At 32.4% G+C, this 22382-nt stretch overlaps 2 protein-coding genes and 1 pseudogene across 2 annotated transcripts; all 3 read right to left on the bottom strand.

Moving 5' to 3' along the window:
* The window catches only part of LOC132314290 (monocopper oxidase-like protein SKU5), a 41267-nt pseudogene extending 37343 nt beyond the window's left edge, over positions 1–3924 (bottom strand).
* A 2925-nt stretch (positions 3925–6849) lies between these two features.
* On the bottom strand, positions 6850–12491 carry LOC132314289 (monocopper oxidase-like protein SKU5). Its single transcript, XM_059813164.1, has 7 exons — positions 12345–12491; positions 12139–12248; positions 10474–10744; positions 9242–9368; positions 7876–8605; positions 7162–7240; positions 6850–7032 (listed from the first exon to the last, which is right to left on the bottom strand). The coding sequence occupies exons 1-7, from the start codon at positions 12489–12491 to the stop codon at positions 6850–6852; spliced, it is 1647 nt and encodes a 548-aa protein (XP_059669147.1).
* Positions 12492–15202: 2711 nt separating this feature from the next.
* On the bottom strand, positions 15203–17745 carry LOC132314287 (monocopper oxidase-like protein SKU5). Its single transcript, XM_059813163.1, has 7 exons — positions 17602–17745; positions 17385–17494; positions 16892–17162; positions 16678–16804; positions 16217–16577; positions 15739–16107; positions 15203–15464 (listed from the first exon to the last, which is right to left on the bottom strand). The coding sequence occupies exons 1-7, from the start codon at positions 17743–17745 to the stop codon at positions 15203–15205; spliced, it is 1644 nt and encodes a 547-aa protein (XP_059669146.1).
* Positions 17746–22382: the final 4637 nt, after the last annotated feature.

Raw genomic sequence — 22382 nt, 5'->3', positions numbered from 1 at the left:
ATAGTGTGTATATGTATGGACTATGTAGTTATTAAATGAGCTTTAGATAGAGATGGATTGTTTATTAGTTTTTAGGGATTTAGTATATCTTCCGGGTTTAACCCACTATTGTTTATATTTTTCAGGTTCTTAGAGTTTCCAGTCTCGAGGTTAAGGACCGCAACTTCAAACTTTATCTATTATCTACTCTCATTTTTATTCAAAGTAGGATCTATATTTATTGATAGTCTTTAGTCATGATATTCTCTATTAAATTATTAGAATATTCATTTATTATTTTAGAGATCCTTGATTTATGGGATTCACGAGTTTTACACCTTTGAAAATTTATTATAATGATGGAGTTTATTGGAGGATTATTTATAGTCGGAATTTATTAATTATTATTTAGTTTTCCTTTCAACATAATTATTATTTATTCATTTTGAATTCTGTGTTTGTTTAAATACTTAATTGTTTTGATATGTGGACCTGATTAACCCATGACTTGAAAATTGGGGGGCTTCACAGTTTATATATCTATTCAGTTACATAAGTTTCAATGTGAAGTTATTCCAATATAAAAAAGAATATATTATATTATACATAATATTACTCTCTTGTATTGTCATTATACTTATGTTTTTGTTATTATATACCGTAACATGTGGAATGGTCACTTTTTTTATATAGAAAAATAGGTTAGCCACTTTAATATATGTTCATAATGTTATTTTTAGAATTATCACGTGTTTCTTTTCTACACTTTGATCATGTATCTGGAATGCGTTATGTGGATTAAGTGCCAAAGATGTGTCGAGTAAGTTTTTGAAATAGCAAAAATTATATTTAAATTATGGACATGGCCATACAATATCAGACAAGTTTTCAAGAATGTCAATCAAGTGTCATTCTCGGACAAGGTGTCAAATACTAATACAGCATGTTCTCATAAGCTTCCATACTTTGTAACTTTTAATATCATCAAATATTAAGGATTTAAAATTTAAACAATTATCAAATAAAATCTCGCCTTACCTTTACCCTTACTCTTAGCTCAAATTCAAAATTCAACTTATTGTGAAAAAAGTACCTTAAAGTTATGGTGATACCAATCACCAATGAGAAGATCAAACTCGACTTCAGGTGGCAAAAATGGTACTGCAATCACATGCAAGTTGTTAACTCGGATCGGTCCGAAACCACCATCGGCTTTGTGAAAATTGATGGAGGGAAAGTAGAAGAAACTGCCAATTTAGTCCTTTGTTTAAAAGACATAGGTCCAAATCATACCGGGCTGGATCGGGATTTCATACCCGACACACCATCTTGCCATGAGTTTAATCTTTGTTGTATGTCATTCCTACACCAACACACCACATATTGTACAATTTAGGTCAAGTTCAAACTAATTATCTTAAAACCCTTTTGCCAATATGTACCATAAATATACATAATTATATATGTGACACACATTAGTTAACATCTTTTTATAATTCAAAAATTATTTATACAAAAAAAAAAAAAAAAAAAAAAAGACAATCAAATAGTGCATTACCCATATTTCAAATATTTCATTAAATCATTAAAACAGTAATAACTCGAATTGTATGATTTATGAACTATATTAATGATTATTGCCTTAATTCTCTAAGTTTTCTTATATTTCTAATGTATTTGATCTCCTCTTTAATCATTTTGAGAACACAATTACACAAATATTTCAATAGAATTATGAGATATATTATAGCTACCTTCCTTACCAAATAAAAGTAGGCCATATACGTAAGTTTTGGATTTAAAGAGATAAATTAAAATATATTTTTTCACTAATTACAATTCTTTTTTCCCTTAACAAAGAAAGAAATGTACTGATTAAAAAAGTTAAAATCTGAGATAACTTCAATAGACAAGAAGTTCCCAGTATTAATATCATCCACAAGCAAATCACATAACAAGTCAACATAGGGGCAGATTTTTACCAAAAATAACTTCGGCAAGCCTATTGATATCAGATGAAATAATATAAACCAGAGATCATTATTCTTATTCCTATGAACAAAACAGCGAAGTGAATTCAACATAATGTGTGTGTATGTGATGTGCGTGTGTGTGTACACACACACATAGAGATTGAGACTGAGATATACCATGTCATCAGCAGAACCAATCTCAATCCATACCGGTATTTTTAGAAAATAAAATATCCGGGATATTTGCAAAAATAAAATATCCGGGATATTTGTAAAAAAAAAAAAAATTCAGAATTATTCATTTGCAAATGGACCATAACATATAAAAAATTTTGACCCAATCAATGGAATGTGTGTGTATGAGATGTTTATATATATATATATAGATATATGTATATATATACATATAGAGATTGAGAGAGAGATATATCATGTGGCTCATCCATATCATTAAACACATTAACATGAACAACATCGTTGGTCGTCACATTGAGAAGAGGTCCAGGAAACATTCCATTGATTGTAATGACCTGTCGAGAAAAAAAAAAAAAAAACGTAAATATTCTTATGCTAACTATAATTCTCTTGTGCCATAACAAAAAATCAGCAGAACCAATCTCAATCCATAATTTTTAGAAAATAAAATACTAGGGATATTTGTAAGAAAATTTTCAGAATTATTCATTTGCAAATAGAGCATAACATATAAAAAAATTTAGACCCAAGACCAATTTCATGAGATATCATATTGTGCGTTAATGTATTTTTATTTTCTTATAGCTAGACTCACCATTTAAATAAAAAAAAATTCAAAATGAATAATCTATCTCTATTGGAGCTAAATTTTTTATATGTTATGATCTATATGTCAATGAATATTTCTCAAAATTTTCTTGCAAATACCTGAATGTTTTATTTTCTAAAAATAAAATAAGATTGCTGGAGCAAATTCTTAAATTACCTATTTTTCTCTGGTTATAGTGGCATGTTGCACAAATCTTATATTTCTAGAATCCATGTTCCATAAGTTTTTCGTCATATACTATTTGCAATTTTTTGATGTACGATTTGTGAAAAATAAATTTTTGAAGTTTGGATGAATTATGATTCAAATAAAACAATAATAAGGGTATTTTGGTCCAAACATCTACTTGTTCACCCTTCAAATAGTTGGAGGGGGTTTGGTAAAAAAAATTAGACAATGGGGTTTATTGAAAAAAAAACCATAGTCAAGGGGGTTTATTGTACTTTATCCAAAAAAATAAAAAAATAAAAAATTCAAACTGTGTTGCTGACAAATTCAACTTTGGCCACATTAATTCACTCAGGCAGATACATAGGAATGAAAAGAAACAAGAGAATAATACAAGTTTCTTCGAAAAAAAGTTTAAGTAAACACACATTTATCCATGATATTAATTTTTTAACCGAATTAGAACAATACTTAAAGAGTAGTATTCATACCATCTAAACTAATGTCTATGGAGAATAATAATAATTCTAAGCTATGTTTGTCAAGCATGAAATTGAAATTTTGGAATTAGAATTGACAAAAGAAAATAACTCATAAAATTAAATCAAATTTTTCTCAAATTCTACCAATTTAAATTATAAACACAAAAAATGACCGGACTGTTTGTTGGCTAACGTTACCTGCATCAGTTTTTGAATTTGCTGTTGTTGGATCTCTCAACTTGGGCTTTGAATTGCTGTCGTTGGAACTCTCCAACTTGGGCCTAGGCCTAAGCCCTATATTGTAATTGTTGGGATACACAGTCCTAGCACAACCCCCAATTATGGACTTTACACATCTATATACTTAAATTTACCTGTTAAAATTAAAAAAAAAAAGGTTGTAGTAGCAGCACCTCTTCATGACTGGGGAATCCCTTGGTTATTGGTAAGTGGCATGCCTGGATCTTGGTTGAAGCTTCATCCAATTGCTGCCTTTGTTCTCATGGCTTCTGGCCATTTGTTCGGAGTGATATCCCTTTTACTCTTGTATAGGTATTTTCTAGGGCGGCAATTGGGTGGGTGTAGGACGGGTGATAAGCCCGGGCTGATCGATGTTGGGGCATAATCAGTAAAAAAAAAAAGGTAAAACAATTGACTCACGCATATCGTTTCCATTAGGGCTCGAATGTAAGATTTTTCTTTGGGAAGTATGGATCTAGTATTGTTGGGCTACTGACCATTTGGTCATGATCAGTTAATAACCTATTTGTAAAACGTGATAATAAAATTGGATATTATGACCCAAATATTTTTTGAATTGCTTATGAGCATTCGGGTCAATTTGTATCCAACATAATTCCCAAAATTTAGGTCACCCAAATTCGATAGACAATTATGACCCTGTTTTATAATCTCAAAACTTCCTCTTGTGCCGACGTTTGAAAAATTGTATTAAGAGAAACCTTTTTATTCCCCTCAAAACAGAGCAACATGGCACGCCCCATCAAAAGAGGTGGCCCCATGCAGATGACACACAGAGCACTATGGATGCATGATGTTTGATTGATGGGTGTAGAAAATTAAGTTTTAGAGTATTTCAGAATTGTGTGGAATATTGAAGCATTCTAAAATATTTTAGCAGTGTGTATAGTGGGAATGTTTTTGGAGGAGTAGAGAGTAGGCTTAATATTTAGAAAAGAATTTTAGGAGGTGAATCTTATTCGTTAATTGTATTGAATCCTAGCTATTCATTAGGATGGAAGAGGCCTATAAATGGGATAGGAGCCTCATTTGCAGGCAACAATTCGTGGAGTATAGATATTTAAAGAGAAATGTGAGTGCTGGTCTGTATATAATTCTTACTCAACCAATCAATGTAGAAACAAACATTAATCACTATATTCCTCAAATTTGTGGGCAATTATATATGTAAATTCGTTTTCTTCTTAATATCACTTATTTAAAAAAAAAAAAAAACCTAAACTTTAAGTATCTTCTTCCTTTTTGTTGTTGTCGCTCACAAATATCTATACTACATGTGTTATACATTATCCCAATTTATAATATCGCCTGTGTGCGCGTGTAAACTCTATAAATTTTTGTCATTCTAAGAATTGCTATAAAAAAAAAAAAACCCACATTATCTTTAAACACAGTTTTGAATAACCATCTTTGAACACAAAGCCATAAAACCCAGGTAGTAAGTGCCTACTACCCTTCCATGGGCACATTTTATAAGTTGCAGCTATGGAATGGCAGCTATGGAATTACACCACCTGGAAGTTTGGGTTCTAGATTTATTTATTTATTTATTTATTATTATTTATTTTTTTTCATTAAAAAGAAATTCACACACACCACTTATAGACTCACTTTGCTCCTTTTGCTCCTTTAAGGACTCAACTTTCACAATCCACTTTAGATAGTTTAATTGGCCTATAACTTCTTTTTTTTTATCGAAATATAAAAACTAAAAATTAAGCCTCTAGTTTAGTTCTCTTTACACAACTTGTGAGAATTTCTCAAGCAACAAATAAACAATACAAAAAAATTAAAAATTAAAAATCATTAAATAATTCTGAGGAGGTAGAAATTACAGCACCAAACAATGATCTCATCCTAATGAATAATGATTTAAAACATAAATTTTCATTTGTTCATTTTTCAGGAAAATATTAAATATACATGCACCAAATAAAAATATCTATTATATGGTGATCAAATAACTATCATCACCCAAAAATAAAAAATAAAATAAAATAAAAACCAATTCCCGACCCTCCAAACCCGAAATTACATTTACAGGCTCTTTCGCAGCTGGTGTGCCTTCAAAATATCGCCGTGTATATAGTATGGAGAGCACTCTAAAGAACCAAGAGGATACACATCTAAAGAACCAAGAGGATACACATCAACGCCATATAAAACCTACCAACATGCAACAAGAAATAACATAATTACTAGATATAATTGAATGAATAGTCAAAAGTGAACAAATAAATATGTTAGTACATGAATTCAGGTAAGCTCTTTTTAAAACTTTTTTTACATATGTCAAATTTGGGTATGTATAGTAATAACATTGAATTCATCAAATTTAAACACACGGATGCAATATTCCCATTTCTAGTACTTTTTACTCATTCTGTTCTATAAAAAAGTATTCACAGTTTTATAATTTGCCTTCCTTTTATAGAAGTACGTGTAGCTGTCAAAGAAGGATATATTTGAAAATTCATTCCCTACCATTATAATAAAAAAAATAAAAAGCCATTAATAGATATACTCTTAAAAAGTTATATTCTAAAAAAAGGACATTTTTTTTTATAGAACAAATGGAGTATTTATATTTTTTAGAGTAAATAATGTTTTCAATCCTTTTAAAACACTAATGTAACCTAACGAGTGTATATATATATATATATTTAATAGACTTAAATTATTATAAAAAGTAATGCTAGGGTACCAACACCCGTGTTAGAGGAGAAATTAATATTTCGGTTGCAAGTTCATTTGTCTTATTGACCAACATCACGTGCTCTGGAACTATCTAATAATTTTTGCAACTCAAAAAGAGAAAGGATATCATGTTGTGAGTCTAACAACCCCACCTCTTGCATTCGGGTTTAGGGTGCGCGCCGGGTAAGTTTGGTATTTTTCTATATAAAATACTTCTTTAAACATAGTCAAATTCTATATAATATCTTTCTTATTTTTGTTTAATATTTACCATGCCACCGATGGGATGGGTGTAGCACTAGACGGCACTGGCGCCGGAGGAACTGGTGTTGGCGGAGGTGGTACAGCGGCAGGTGGTGGAGGAGGTGGAGGATCAAACTTTCCTGTGAATAGTTAAACGAGAGAATTAAACCATTATAAAAGAGAAAATGTAACTAAGATTAATGGAGTGTCACATAGGCTCAAATGTATAATGGATATGGTCCTAACCACAATACAATAAGTTGTCCGGTGGTGGTCGTTCCTTGGCGGGGTTGGGATCAGCATCATAAACTCTCACATAGAGCTCTTGACCCAAATACCAATTTTTCAGATGTTGTGACCTAAGATTCCACATCCCGGGATTGTCAAGGTATGCATAAACTGCTGTCCATCCTCCTGGGTAAACCTGATCATATTTATGTCACACGTGTGGGTGTGCATGCTACAATATGATATATATATATATATATATATATATATATATAGACACACATTATAAATTTAAGTACGTTTACACATATATAGAGATGATCACCTGAATTGTAGAGCGGACAACCGGATTATACAGATTATATGTGTAACGCAATTCAGGTTTCCAATTTCCAACTCCAAACCTGTAGATAAAAAAACAGAGAATGTGTGACAGTTAAAGAAGAAGCAGTGGATAAAAAGATAAATACATTTTTTTATTTTCTGAAAGAAGGAACATGTTGAATTGGCATAGAACTTCATATTCGAGTGGATTGCATATGTTAGATCGATGCATTCATTGAGAGTCAAGTGTAATTTTAAAATTTTATTTATTAAAAAATTTTTATAGTAATACTGTCAAGAGAGCTTCCTCAAGATAACTCTTCAAATTTTTTATATATGTGAAAAATCAGATGAATCATTTAATAGATTTTTCTGTAGAATTTGTAGCTCCACCTCGTAATAGCATGACTCAAAAAAATATATATAAGCTGACGTGGAACTTGTGCAATGCCATCATAAGTTGTCTGGGGTCACGTTGTGTATGTTGTGCAATCCAGTCTGTAGTTTAAGTTTCAAAATCCAATAAGTCTTGACTCAAATTATGATGGCCCATTATCTCCATGGCATATCGTAGCATAAGTAAATTAGGTTCATTATTCATCAATAGTTTTGATATGTGGTCCTTTTAAATTGTCCGTTTAACAGAAACATTAATAATAATAATAATAGATATTGTATTATACATCTACCATAATAAAAAGATAGTGATACTTACCCAACAACATAGAATCCGAATCCGTCCAAATGCCAAGAATCCATGACCTGTAAATCATTCTTGAACACAATTTCTAGCCACCCTTTGTGATTTCCGGTCACAACAAAAGTTCCATTGATGGAGGCCGATAAGGTAGAATTGACAGGAAATTGATTGAGTTGGTAAACACCGGAGCCATTAGCGAGTTGATCAGCAAGTTTAAGAGGAGTGTCCGGAATTAGATTAGACACATTGTTAACGGTGTAACGAGGATTACCATGGATCTCAGCTATTGATCCTTCAAGAATGAAGGTTTGTGAAAGTGTCACATTTGACACATTGAATGATCCTTGTGGGTTGGGTCTCGCTGCACCAGTGGTCAAGTTCCATGTAATGGATCTAGCTTGATTTACTGAAAATACTTGATCAAACGGATCGGGCCCATTGGGTAGAGGCCCATTAGGGGGTGTGGTGGAGTTGTCATAGTGTAATAAGCCCACAGCCACAAGAGTGCTATTATCAGAAGTATTAATCAGTTTAGGACTTGCTACTATGTAATAATCTGCAGGGTTTTGATCCGCTGTGACGAGGACAGAGTATGATTGGCCGACATGTATGTCGAGAGAATCTAGTGTCATTTGATTGGTGTATGATCCTTCTGTTTCAACTATCACCATTTTATGATTTTGAATTCGAAAGTTTATACTCCACGCAATCCCCACATTTGATACTCTAAATCTATAAGTCTTCCCTACATAAATGCAAATCAAACATGTAATCAACACATAAAACTTGTAGTTAATTGAAAGAGTAATAATATTTTGAAGAGTTTAAACAAATGAGAAAAATGAGAAGTCGGAAGCTCTCATATCCTATTCAATAGATACACTCAACTTTTCTCACATGACTCTTAATTGAGTATATCTAATCAGAAAATTAATTACAAATCTATTAGACTGACTGAACAAACCAGACGAGGGCTTATCAGACCTTCAAACGTTAAGGTGACCCATGTTGAAGTCCTGCTTGTATGTTTTCAGGGGTTTTTTTTTTTAGATGGTAAAGCAAACACACACACACACATTTTTGTCCACGCCGGGACTCGAACCCCTCCCCTCTTTTTTGAAGATGGGAAGGTTATACCATTGGGCCAAAGACCCTTTGGTTGTGTTTTAAGGGTTGATAAGCTCTTCGGCTTGTCTATGAGATTAATAAGTTTGTAAAGCATTGTCTTATCTAACCGGTAGGATATTTCGGCTCTATATTTCATTAAAACTGTGGTTTCTAACCGATAGGGAGCTTTCGGTTCTCCATTTCATTAAAACTCTTTTGACTTAAAATCGAAATGTACTCAAATGACACTGACGTTATTCAATCGGTTTTTTACCTTTTGTAACAGTGAAGGATTCCTGAACTTTTGAATGATTCTTGTCCCATCCCTTACCATTCATGAGCATTCTATCAGGGTTACTATGATAGGCACAAGATGATGCATTCATAGTGTCCCTAACACTCTGAGGCCACGAGAGAAAACAAAGTTAGATGTAACTAGATCATATTGATAAACCAAACAAGCATAAACAAAAATACTTTTCAAACTGATAAATCAAAAGTTTATAACCAAATTAATAAAAGAAAATGAGCATATTGATGAGCTACATGTATGAATCAATTATTAATTTTTCTTTAGTCTAGTAACTTAAGTGGTACGAGATTTTGAATAAATTATGTGATTATATGCAATTAAATTTTAATTTGAATATCATTTTAAAATAACAACTTCCATGTATATTGAATGAGGAACGAACACAATATAAAACGGATATCTTACATGTCAAAAAAAGTAGGAGTAAGACATGTCTAGACATGACTAATATAAATATAAATATAAATATCCGTTTATATATCTATCTATTGAGTACAACAATTATAGAACTTTATTTAATTTCTAAATTTTATACTAAAGTTACATAAGTTTGAATATGAAGCTATTCTAATATCAAAAAGAATATATTATAAACATAATATTAGTCTTCTATCTTGTCATTATGATTATATTTTTGTTATTATATACCCACACATGTTGAATGTTCAATTTTTTACAGAAAAAAAGATTAGCCACTTTAATATATATATATATATATATATATATATATATATATATATATATATGTTCATAATGTTATTTTTAGAATTATCGTGTATTTCTTTATACACACTATGACGATGAGTGTAAGATGTGGTGACCGTGTACCCGGAATGTGTTATGTGGATCAAGTGCCAAAGATGTGTTGGCTAAGTTTCCGAAATGGCAAAAATTATATTTAATCTATGGACATGGCTATACAATATTAGACAAGTTTTCAAAATTGTCCATCAAGTATCATTCTCAGACAGGGTGTCAAATACGAATACTATTATATATACGACATGTTCTCATAAGCTTCCATACTTCGTAACTTTTAATGGTTTAAAATTTCGATTAGATAGGACTCCAATTATCATCAACTATTAAGGATTTAAAATTTAAATAATTATAAAAGAAAATCTCACCTTACCGCTTAGCCCCTTACCCACCTAGCTCAAATTCAAAATTCAAGTTATTCTGAAAAAGGGTACCTTGAAGTTATGGTGATACCAATCACCAATGAGAAGATCAAACTCAGCTTCGGGTAGCGGAAATGGTACTGCAATCACACCCCGGTTGTTAACTCGGATCGCTCCGAAACCACCACCGGCCTTGTGAAAATTGATGGAGGGAAAGTAAAAGAAACTGCCAATTTGATCCTTTATTTGAAAGACATAGGTCCAATTCATACTAGGTTGGATCGGGCAATTTGTACCCGACACCCCATCTTGCCATGAGTTTAGTCTTTGTTGTATGCCATTCCTACACCAACATACCACATATTGTACAATTTTGGTTAATTTCAAACTATCAATATCAAAGCCTTTTTACCAATATGTACCATTAAATGTTCATAATTATATATGTGACACATTTTAGGCACAATCTTTGTATAGTTCAAAAATTATTTAAACCCAAAAAAAAAAAAAAAAAAAAAAAAAAAAAAAAAAAAAAAGGTGCATTACCCATATTTCAAATATTCCATTAAATCATTAAAACAATAATAACTCGAATTGCATAATTTATAAACTAAATTAATGATTATTGCCTTTAATTCTCTAAATTTTCATATATTTCTAATGTACTTGATCTTCTCTTCCATCATTTTGTGAACACAATTACACAAATATTTTAATAGAATTATGAGATATGTAACAGCTAGCTAGCTTCCTTACCAAATTAAAGTAGGTCATATATGCATTGGTGGAGCCACATATGGACGGGTGGGGCAACCCCAAGAGTTATACTTTTGTATATATAATTTTTTAATATTGTAAATATACCCTTACTTGAAGATTATAAAACTGAAAAGAAAAATGCAAAGAAAAATATCAAGTCTATCATTTTAGTCCTCTTTTTTTTTATTAATTTTTGTATTTCTCTCATAAAGGTGCACATAACTTTTCCCAACATACATCTAGTTCATCTCATCAAATTTTTTTCCATTACCCTCTCAATCTTTCTCCAAATTGAAACTGAGAAGAGAGAATAATAAAAAAAAAAATTCAATTTATTTCTTGATCCTAGGCTAGTACAAAATCCTCACTTATTTACCTAATCTCACTCCTTCTAAATAAAATTTTCATTTTAGGTTATAAAACAAAAGGATTTTGTATTTTTTTTTTCTCGCTATTTCAGAATTGTTTTTCAAACAATCATAACTACGATAAAGCTTTGCAATTTACTGAAATTTACGGAAATTATTTTTTATAGCAAAATAAATTATCATGCAACGTTCAAAACATACATGAAAAGGACAATCACAAATATATTAAATCAAAATAGTATCAATTAGTTAATTTTTTGTATTAATTTTTTTTGGTATATATATATATATATATATATATATATATATATATATAAGTTTTGGATAAAAAGTGGTAAATTAAAATATATATTTTCACTAATTACAATCCTTTTTTTCCCTAACAAAGAAAGAAATGTATGATTAAAAGAGTTACAATCTGAGAGAACTTCCATATACAAGAAGTTCTCAATATTAATATTGTCCATGAGCCAACCACATAACAAGTCCGCAGACTTTTACCAAAAATAAAATCTAGAGAAGTGAATTCAGCATAATGTGCGCGTATGTGATGTATACATAGATATATGTATAAATATATATAGAGAGAGAGACAGAGAGAGTGATATACCATGTCATCAGTAATGGCTCATCCATATCATTAAACACATTAACATGAACAACATCGTTGGTTGTCACATTGATAAGAGGTCCCGGAAACATTCCATTGATGGTAATGACCTGTTGAAAAAAAAAAAAAAACATAAATATTGTCATGCTAACCCTAATTCTCTCGTGCCCTAACAAAAAAGCAACAGAACCAATCTCAATTCGTACCGGTTGATCCACATATACTGGTTTGATGGTTGTGTTCAGCGCCACATGCCAGTCCAGAAAAAAATCCTCTCCATTGGCGACCGCAGCAAGATGAGAGAGAAAAATTGCCAGGAAAATTAGCGGTGAGCAGTGGCCAAAGGTTGCCATGTTATGGGTTGGATTGTTCTGTGTAGCGGCCAGAGAAGGTTGAAAGGGGGCTTAATGATGGTGAAACTTTCAGAGAAAGAATGGAGAGAGAAGTAGAGTTAGGACAATGCTTAAAAACCTTGTGTTTTTTGTTTCTTGTGGTATTATTTACCTAGTTGGACTCTATTTGGCCTGTCTAGTTCTTGTTTTCTGACAGGTAGTCTGATATTGACTACCTCATACTTTAGGGTCCCACCTTTTCTAAATTTTTTGCAGCAAAAATGAAGGTGGGAGAGAAAAATCTATGCCGGTGTTGCTGCAATTGCCGGGAATGGGCATAAGCATGATCAGTAGTATTTTTAATTTAGGCCCGTATGTAAAATATCTTTTGTATATATATACATTTATGTTTGGTTATTACAAAATATTTATAAAAAAAATAAAACGTAATATAACAAATAATTTTTACTCATCAATTTTCAACTGGTTATTTTCACACTTGCTCAATAAATTCAATCTCAACATCGATCTTGAATTTTGTCAAATACTGAAAGTAAAATTAGAAAAAATATTTTACTTAAAAAATATATTTTACGTCAAAACATCGATCTTGAGTTTATATTATGTTGCAAGGAATTCGTTCAAGGCTTTCTATTTCATTCTTATTAATTAAAATGATATATACTAGTTTGTGCAATGCTTGAATTGGATGACTATTTTGTTGTTTTTGCTTGTGGATGAGAAACTTTCTTTGAGAGAGAAACCAACAAATTTTTGTCATATTTATTTCTATTTAGGGATATATATCTATGTTTGTATTACTCGACAAATTCCATATATTTCATGGACAAGATTATTTGCACTTCGATCATTCTTTTGCCATAAACAAAATATATAATACAAGCAGCTTTCAAACTCTAGCAACCTGCCTCACGCGTAACTTAGATTGAGACCATTGTTTTGTTACAGTTTCAAAAGCTTTCGTACCGGCAAAGCAAAACTGAATGTGGAACATATTAACTCGAAATTATTTTGACATAAAACCAAAAATATTTATAATAGGTTGTTCAACAGTAATTAACAATATATATGATCATAAAATAAAAATTTTTAAAATAATGGAGATAATTACTTATATATTTTGTTTTTCAATTATATATTCGTAACGGCAAAGCAAAACTGAATGGAAGGAAAGTTTAATCAACAATGGAAATAGTTACTTACCGGGACAAAAAAACAATGGAGATAATTACAAAGAAGACGACTTTTCCTTCCATTGTTAACTCGGTAGTTTAGGTGTTTAATATAGATTAGGATTTCATACGACAGCTGATCAAGAATTATTCTTTCTTATCATGATACTGTTTGCACCCAAGCAGATCCGGCCTTATGGTAGACAATGGTGATTGGATCCCACCTGTTGATCGATGACATGGCACATTGATGCAGTTATAACATTTGAGATTGGTACTGACAAGTGGCAATTATTCATGCCATCAATTATGATGGAAAATAATTGCCAAACAATTCCCAATTACTAATCCGTTCTACCATTTAGATATGGTGTTTTAGATATTGTGTTTTCTCACGCTCTCACTTACTGTGTAGATGTCCTTTTTGCATACTCTATATACTCATAATTTTTTTAAAAACGTGTCTACAGAGTTAGGAATGTCCACATATTTAATCGCCAAAAATCTCTCTCACAAGAGGGGTACGTCATAATCATCCTCTCTTAAGAATTAGCGTGGCTTTGATACAATTTATCACAACTACCCAAACTATGTAGACATTGTCACTATTTTCATATTCACAATTTTTTTGTCAAAATGCGCCTATACAACCAGAGACTATCCACGCTGTCCTACTCAAACAAATGCATAGCTGGTATACTTTTATGGTTTTATTGCCAGCCTTAATTTTAATTTGTTTTTCAATTCGTTCTACAATCAGTTTGCACATCCCACATTACCGCCAAACAGGAGTACTTCTATTTAAAATTTCAGATAATTCTATTTTATTTTTTACTCAACTCTTGTTGTCCATGCAGACACAATGTTGATCGTTGCACTTTGCCTGCCTAATTCTATTCTCTCTACACTTAACATTTGAGAATAAATATCCCAAATAAATTGTGCGTTAAACATTAATTTTCATCTCATACTTTGATTTTGATAAACATCTGAGTCCTATACAAAAAACACAAGAAGCAAAAGGATATATACCATAATATCACCACCATGATCAAAAACTCCAAACAGAGAAAAGAGGACAGCAAGAAACACTCATCTTCAACCAGAACTGTAACCCAAATGATAAAAACTTCTTGAATAAATTTGTAATTACACGGTTTACACCACATATCATATGTATACCAATTGACTACAATCCTCCCCCAAGATCCTTCCTCTCCAACAAAATTTAAGTAGTCACCATGAATCATCCTTATTAAACACAGGAAAAACTTCCGAAAAAAATAAAAAAAAAAAGGCTACATTATAATTTTATGAGAAAAACAAAGTACATGAATGGGAAGTTTATGCAAAATCATTAGACGAACCATCACACGATCAACATTTCGTATTACCATCCAGGCTGGGGAGCTGGCGCTGGAGCAAAGGAACCATCGAACTTTCCTGCATTTGTAAAAAAAAATGTCTCAGAAACAAGTTTTTAACAGAATGATGACTATGGCATGGTATTGAAAGACTTGAGAGCCTGTGGGGATGGCACTAACCACATAAAAGGACATTTTCCGGTGGTGGCTTCTCCTTGAGAGGGTTGGGATCATCGTCGTGAACCCTTATGTAGAGTTCTTGGCCCTTGTACCAATGAGTCAAGTGTTGGGATCTCAGGTTCCACATTCCGGGATTGTCCAGGAATGCATAAACTGCAGTCCACCATCCCGGATACACCTGGACAGTGGAGCGAACAACAGGATCTAACAGGTTATAAGTATTGCGCGATTTTGGTGTCCATTCTCCACCTCCAAACCTAGAAGTTGAGAATTGGAACATCATGAGCACAAATTGTCCAAAATGCAAAGTATTTGAAAAGCAGACTAAATGCTGAGACGCAATTTGTGATCATGTCATGAAAAACAGACTAAAAGCTTACGTGGAATGAAGTAATTAGAAACGACTTACAAAACCTAAATTTAAGAGAATGCATGGTGTATAATAGGAAAGAGTGGAAAAAGAGAATTCATGTGGCTGACCCCATCCATATGGGATAAAAGCAAGGGTGATGATCGATGATGATCACTTACCCAACGACATAGAATCCGTAACCATCTAAATGCCAGGAATCCATTGCTTCCAAATCATTCTTAAAAACAATCTCTAGCCACCCTTTATGGTCCCCAGTCACAACAGAGGTTCCATAGGCACCAGCATCATTGATAGAATGGACAGGGAATGCATCGAGCTGGTACACACCGGATCCATTGACAAACTGATCAGCAAGTTTCAATGGGGTATTAGGAGTGAGATATGAAACATTGTTGACAGCGTAGCGTGGAACACCATTGATTTGAGCTAGTGATCCGTGGAGGATAAAGGTCTGCGTTAGGGTCACATTCGATACATTGAAGGTTCCTTGTGGATTAGGCCTTGCAGCCCCTGCAGTCATGTTCCACCTATAAAGACCAAAAAAAGTTTCATTTCTTATCAAAATCACTTTGATTCAGAAATGTAAACCATATGATCAATTAAGTGATATCAGAAATAGATGAAAATTTGATTTACCTAATAGATTTAGCTTGATTCACTGAAAATTCTAGATCAAACGGATCAGGTCCACTCGGCAAAGGACCTGTAACAGTTGTGGCGGAATTGGCATAGTGTAACACCCCTTTAGCCACAAGGGAGCTGTTGTCATCGGTGTCCAATAATTTTGGTGTAGCCACCATGAAATAATCTGCTCCGACTTGATTGGCAGTAACAAGAACAGAATAGGACTGGCCAACATGCACATCAAGAGAGTCGAATGTGGTCTGATTGGTGTAAGACCCTTCGGTTTCAACCAACACCATCTGATGGTTCTGAATCCTAAAGTTGAAACTCAATGCAGTTCCCACATTCGATATCCTGAATCTATATGTCTTCCCTACATCCCATATACAATCATGTATTAGATTAGTCCACAATTTCAGCAATCTGAAATAGCATTGTCTGAAAATCAAGTCATGGCCGTCCTTAGTCCTCACCTTGTGTGACAGTGAAGGACTCGGAGGCTAATGTATTTGGAAGCCCATAAGGGGCTTTGCCATTCATCAAGAACACATTAGGAACATTATTACCAAAAGAAATCCCGTTTTGATTTGACCTGATCACCTGTTACACATTTAATTGAATTAACCAAAATTAAAATATAAGAGAATGATTAAGAACACTTGACTAATGCTTATAATCATTGCTTACTTTGTAGTCGTTGTAAAACCAATCACCGATCATAAGATCAAACTCCGCTTCTGGTTTAGGGAAGGGGACATTGATGACATTGCGATTGTTGACACGAATGGGTCCAAATCCTCCTCCGGCCTTTTGGAAGTTGATGGAGGGAAAGTAGGTGAAAGTGCCAATCTGGTCTTTGATCTGGAACACATAAGTCCAGTTCTGACCGGGTTCAATAGGGCAGTTTGTGCCGGACACTCCATCTTGCCATGAGTTTAGTCTCTGTTGTATGCCATTCCTTGACAACCACCAAATCCATTTTTTTCATCAGATTTAAGTGTGGTGATTAAAACTATCATTCTTTGTAGATGATTAGAAACAAGATGAGAAGCACATTCTTAGAAACTTGTAAAGACATTCTAACTTATATTTCTGCACCAACTCCTAATTACTTATGACCGAAACTGGAAATGTGGGGAAAAAAAAAAAAAAAAAAAATTTAGACTGTAGATTAATATACCATGTTATGAGTAGTGGTTCATCCAAATTGTTGTAGACATTCACGTGGACGAAATCATTGGTCGTGGCATTGATGAGAGGCCCCGGAAACATCCCATTAATGGTGATAACCTGTCACATGCAGAGATTAAAAAAATGAAAAAAGTAGAAGCCCAAACACTTGATGATTTTTCATGTACAAAGCTTAATAGCAAATGTAGGTGACTTTAGTTACATACTGGCTGAATGAATTGCGCAGGACTGATGTAGTTAATGTCAACAATCCATTCCAGATAGATATCTATGCCATTGACTTGTGCAGCTAGGATTGCAAGCAATGCTGCACATTTGATTAGCCACTTGCAGGGACCGGAAAAGGCCATCAGAACATGAGAAGGTGTAACGCGGTTTCTTTTTTCTTTGCTTCTTGTTTCACACCAAGAGATGGAGGTGGCACCTTTAGCTTTTATGCACATCAAAATGGAGACTCTTTCCTGGTAAGAGAGATAGGTGGAGTTTCCTAAGTCACTGATTGAAAAGGCCAAGCACAGAAAAAAACAACCACAAAAGGTAATAACAAGAACTTTGTCATGCCTTTCGAATACCATATGCCAGCTAATTAAATCTAAGCAATGTTAATGTTGCTTCAAATAGCCTTGAATTGTTCAACCTGGGGGGCCTAGTTGACTCTGGCCGAGGTACGTAAACTGTATTCTTTCTTTTAACATGTTGTGGATCCTATGACAAAAACTCTTATCTCTGTTCTTTCACATGCAACTGGGAGATGGCATTAGTCCATTGTTTTCTGATGAAGACATCTTTAAAAAAGACCAGTGGTCTCATTTCATTTGGCCTAGATGTTGTGATCAGACTAAAAGGTTGTCTTTTGATACTTTTAAATTTAAAGGGTGCCAATAGGCAATTCTGAGGAATGGTTCTAATCATAAATAGTGTACATTCATGCATAGACATTTTTTTTTAAGAACCAAGCAATTGGACATTTTTTTTTTAAGAACCAGGCAATGAGTCATGGAATAACTAGAACAACGAATTGAAGTTCATTTCTTGAGTTCTATAATAGTCTTTGTCAGCTTAGGAACACTTTGCATTTTTTAAGTCCAAGCCTAACCTTTGGAGAGTCTCGAACGAGAGACCCAAGGGGGAGTACTTCCAAAGACCTTACTAGTTGAGCTAGCCCGTGTAGGCTTGCTTAGGAACACTTCTTTTATATGAAATTCACAAGAATGGTATTAGTACTTATGTACATGTTTCTATAATAGTCTTCCTCTGCTTAGGAACACACTGAATTTTTTTCACAATGCGCATGAAAGAGATACTCAAGAAGGGAAAATGCCCCATAGTTATTTTATGTTGTCCTTTTCACATCTTTTCCACGTTGCAAATGAAAGCAATGTGCTTTTAGCAGTCATGCTGATATAAGTTGCTAACAATTTGGGTACAGAACCCCCTTTTTTTTTTGGTCAATGATGATGGTGGTGTTGGGAGCACCCCGTAATCCACCACCGGACATATGCAGTCCCCTAGTCCTACCTACACTACGAAAATTCCTTCAGAGTGGGCCCCTAGGGTTTCGAACTCCTAACCTTCAAAATGTGAGGTGAGGGTGTGCAGAATCATTTTCCAACTCACAACTCACTATAGTTGTTATACCTATTAGATGTCTTCACACAAACTAACTGAAGCAACATGAACCATTCTCCCCAAAATTATAACAGAAACAACAATGGCTCCAACAAGCATCAAGAAGACCATATCACTAAGATTGTATATATATGTGTGTGTGTGTGTGTATTATCAAAAAAATAATAAATAATTTATAAATAAAACGGAGTATCATATTGTAACATGAATTAATAAAAGTTAGAAAAACTTACCAATTTGAGATGGGACACACTTTCAAGTCCACATTACAGTGGAATGCTGTTGTTGAGTTACAGACGTAGAGATTGAACAAGTCTTAAATCAAGCAGGACTCTAGTATAATGATTCTCGCGAACCAATAGAAAAAGAATTTCACTTCAATGTGAAATGTGATGGCACATAATTAGATCTAACACTCTTCAATCTCATGCAAGGCAATCGCTTCAAATGAAACGTGAAGTCACATGAGATTAAATAAACTTTCAGTTGTGTGTTTGGAAGCAAAATTTTAGGGTATTTGAATTTGAAAAAAAAGGAAAAGAAATTGATTCATTTCTGTTTTTTTTTTTTTTTTTAATAAACTAGATACAAGAAATGTTCTTTTTACCATTTTATCCTAATTGCATTAGACGGGGGGACAAATTAGGTTCTTTCTTTATTTTTTCAAACGCAAATTAGGTTAAGTATTCTTTACTCTTTAGTTTATATATTTTGGGAGCATAGCGGCGTTGGCAGGGATCTAGAAGTCTTTGAGGTCTCGCTTTTGAACTGCACTGTTAACTTGAATGATGAGTGTGTTGTGTGGCCGATACACGTGCTCCAAATAAATAAATATATATATATATGTAGAGTAAATACTAGGAATTTTATTTTGAATTCCAAATCCCACCCAAATTCCATCCATCCACCGTGAAAAGGTGTATGAAAATATAAAATCACTAGAAATTTGTACACTCATTTTGTCCTAAATTAATGAACAGGCCTATCAAAGGGCGCACTGAAAAAAAAAATTTATTTTCAAAATTAATTATAAAATTTGTTAAAATCTTAAAAATATCCCCTTTCAATATCTAATTTAGACTGGAATTCCGAATCCTTCTAATGAGGTGACACAATATTCAAAGTTTTGAAGGGTATAAAAATTGTTTCAAGGGAAATGATTGTGGACTTGGATCAACCATATCTTTGTGTTGAGTTATAAATGAAATCATGGGCTTACAAGGTCCTCTGGCTCATATGAGTTATTCTGAACACTACCCAGTCCAAAGTAGTTATGAACCACTTTGTAATTGGTTTTAGGCCCAATATTATAGTTTGATAAGTTGGACCTAGAAAATGCTGATTCTAATAAGCGACGACTCGTCAGCATGTCGACGCCTATGTTGTAGAGCTATAAAAATCTATCCATTTTTGTAGTTATCTCAATAGATATAGTCTAATAAGGATCTTTGTCAGTTTTTTTTTTTGTCAGCTTTCTAGAAGAATAAAAACACTATCGTATATATATATATACACATAATAATAATTAATTATCATACCTAATTGATTGTATAGTAAAAACAATCTCAAGTATATCATTTTTCTATCGAGAAATTATTAGTTAGGACTTGGGACCTTGTGGATCACAGTTTGTCCGCACAATTTTATTAAGCTCTTGGGCTTGTTGGGCTTTGTTGGGCCAATTCACTTTTTTCTTCTCTCTTTTTGGGCTGGATCTTATGACCAATCCAACCATGTATATTTTTCCCCTATTAATGCATTTGCTTGAATTTTTTTTAATAATAAAAAAAAAAATATATATATATATATAAGCTTTTTTACTAGAGCTTGTGAATGGCCGACACCACTTAATCCTGAACCATCTAATAATTTTTCCTATGTTAACAACTTGATGATGAATTTTTAGTCGCTGACATGGCTCCACGGATCCACCTTATGCACATCTTTAGAGGAGAGCATCTATCTCCTTAAGTGAAATGGTGTTAAATATATATATATAGATATATATATATATATATGTTAGTCCAATATATTTCAGTAAAAGTAAAATGGTAAATTTCGAACATATTGCTACTTTTTTTCCTTTTAATTAGTATGTATATATTGCAAAAATGTTCAAACAAATAAATTAAAGTATATACGAGTGTAGACTTGTTTCTATTCAGAAACATTGACATTCACTCTTCAATTTCTAAATATAGTGCATACCACTACCTCACGTCCACAATGTTATATGTCCCAATTTGGACAAGCAAAAAGAAAATTCTTGTTCAATTTGGATTAGCATATAATAATTCTTATTCTAAATCAATGTTTTAGTTATACAAAACAAAGAGGAAAAACAGAAATATGGTATTCGGATATGGTATTGAGGAGGGACTCGATACTCAACTATAAAATTTGAATCTATAATTATATTGTAGTGATTTTTAACTCGATTACATCTATTTTCAACACCATTATATATATATATATATATATTTTTAGTCAAATGCAGTAATGTGTTGAAAACAATATAATGTGTTGAAAAGCGAATGTCACATATTGAAAATTGTACACTAAAGCAAAGATGTAGAATGACATTAACAATTGTGTTGGATTTTAAGCAATTGTGATTATTAATGTATAAGTAAGACTATGCAATGTGATGTTATTCAAATAAGACTGGTGTGATTTTTTATTTTTATCTTGTACTTCTTCCCGTTTTAAAAAGAATGTCTCTTTTGAAAAAATTGAGAGAAGTCGCAATTCTCCAAAAGAGACATTTTTTTCAAAGATAGGGAGTAATTGTTATGATTGGAGTTGTTTTTTTTGTTTTGTTTTTTTTTTTTTTTTTTTTAACCAATCATAAGGGTTGAACGAAATGACTATGGCTAGTACTTTTCTTTTAAAAATAAAAAAGTAAAAAAAAAAATATTTTAGTTTAATGTTATCATTAAGTAGTAGAGTCTAGTATGTTAATTTCCTGTAACAATGAAAAAAATAAATTTTTTATTTTGAATAAAATAAGATATTTTTCAATTAATATACTTTGAATTACTTTACTTTTAAATACAAGAAAATGAAAAACAAAAAAAACAAACAGTGTTAACTATTTCTCATGGATAACTAAAAGTAGAAATATTTATAAGCAACAATGGTTACTTTCAATCTTGTTAAGAAAAATATATAATAAAGAGAAGAAAAAAAACAGAACAAATGTTTTAATTATGTGAGGGAAAATTACTACAAAAGAAATAGATAAATAAAATCAATTACTATTATACAGTAAATAATAAAATAAAATAAAATCCTTGGACTTTACCGTCCACTATTTTTCTTGTGTTACACTTTAATGTGCTAAACTCAAAGCATGTCG

The sequence above is a fragment of the Cornus florida genome, unplaced genomic scaffold (genome assembly GCF_030987335.1).
Source record: "Cornus florida cultivar Cherokee Brave unplaced genomic scaffold, ASM3098733v1 CherokeeBrave_3.0.0_Hap2_Chr06, whole genome shotgun sequence".
Classification (NCBI taxonomy): Eukaryota; Viridiplantae; Streptophyta; class Magnoliopsida; order Cornales; family Cornaceae; genus Cornus; species Cornus florida.
Note: the sequence above shows the minus strand (reverse complement) of the source record. Positions and strands in the feature narration are given on the sequence as shown.

What these genes read in the sequence shown, in the direction of transcription:
- LOC132314289 (XM_059813164.1), bottom strand. Translation starts at nt 12,491, where the DNA reads ATGGCAACCTTTGGCCACTGCTCACCGCTAATTTTCCTGGCAATTTTT. An exon ending in GAGCCATTACTGATGACATG is followed by an intron (nt 10,745 to 12,138) that starts GTATATCACTCT and finishes ATGTTGGTGTAG; the next exon opens with GAATGGCATACAACAAAGAC. An exon ending in TTCGGATTCTATGTTGTTGG is followed by an intron (nt 7,241 to 7,875) that starts GTAAGTATCACT and finishes TTTTATCTACAG; the next exon opens with GTTTGGAGTTGGAAATTGGA.
- LOC132314287 (XM_059813163.1), bottom strand. Translation starts at nt 17,745, where the DNA reads ATGGCCTTTTCCGGTCCCTGCAAGTGGCTAATCAAATGTGCAGCATTG. An exon ending in GAACCACTACTCATAACATG is followed by an intron (nt 17,163 to 17,384) that starts GTATATTAATCT and finishes GTGGTTGTCAAG; the next exon opens with GAATGGCATACAACAGAGAC. An exon ending in GTCCTTCACTGTCACACAAG is followed by an intron (nt 16,578 to 16,677) that starts GTGAGGACTAAG and finishes TATGGGATGTAG; the next exon opens with GGAAGACATATAGATTCAGG.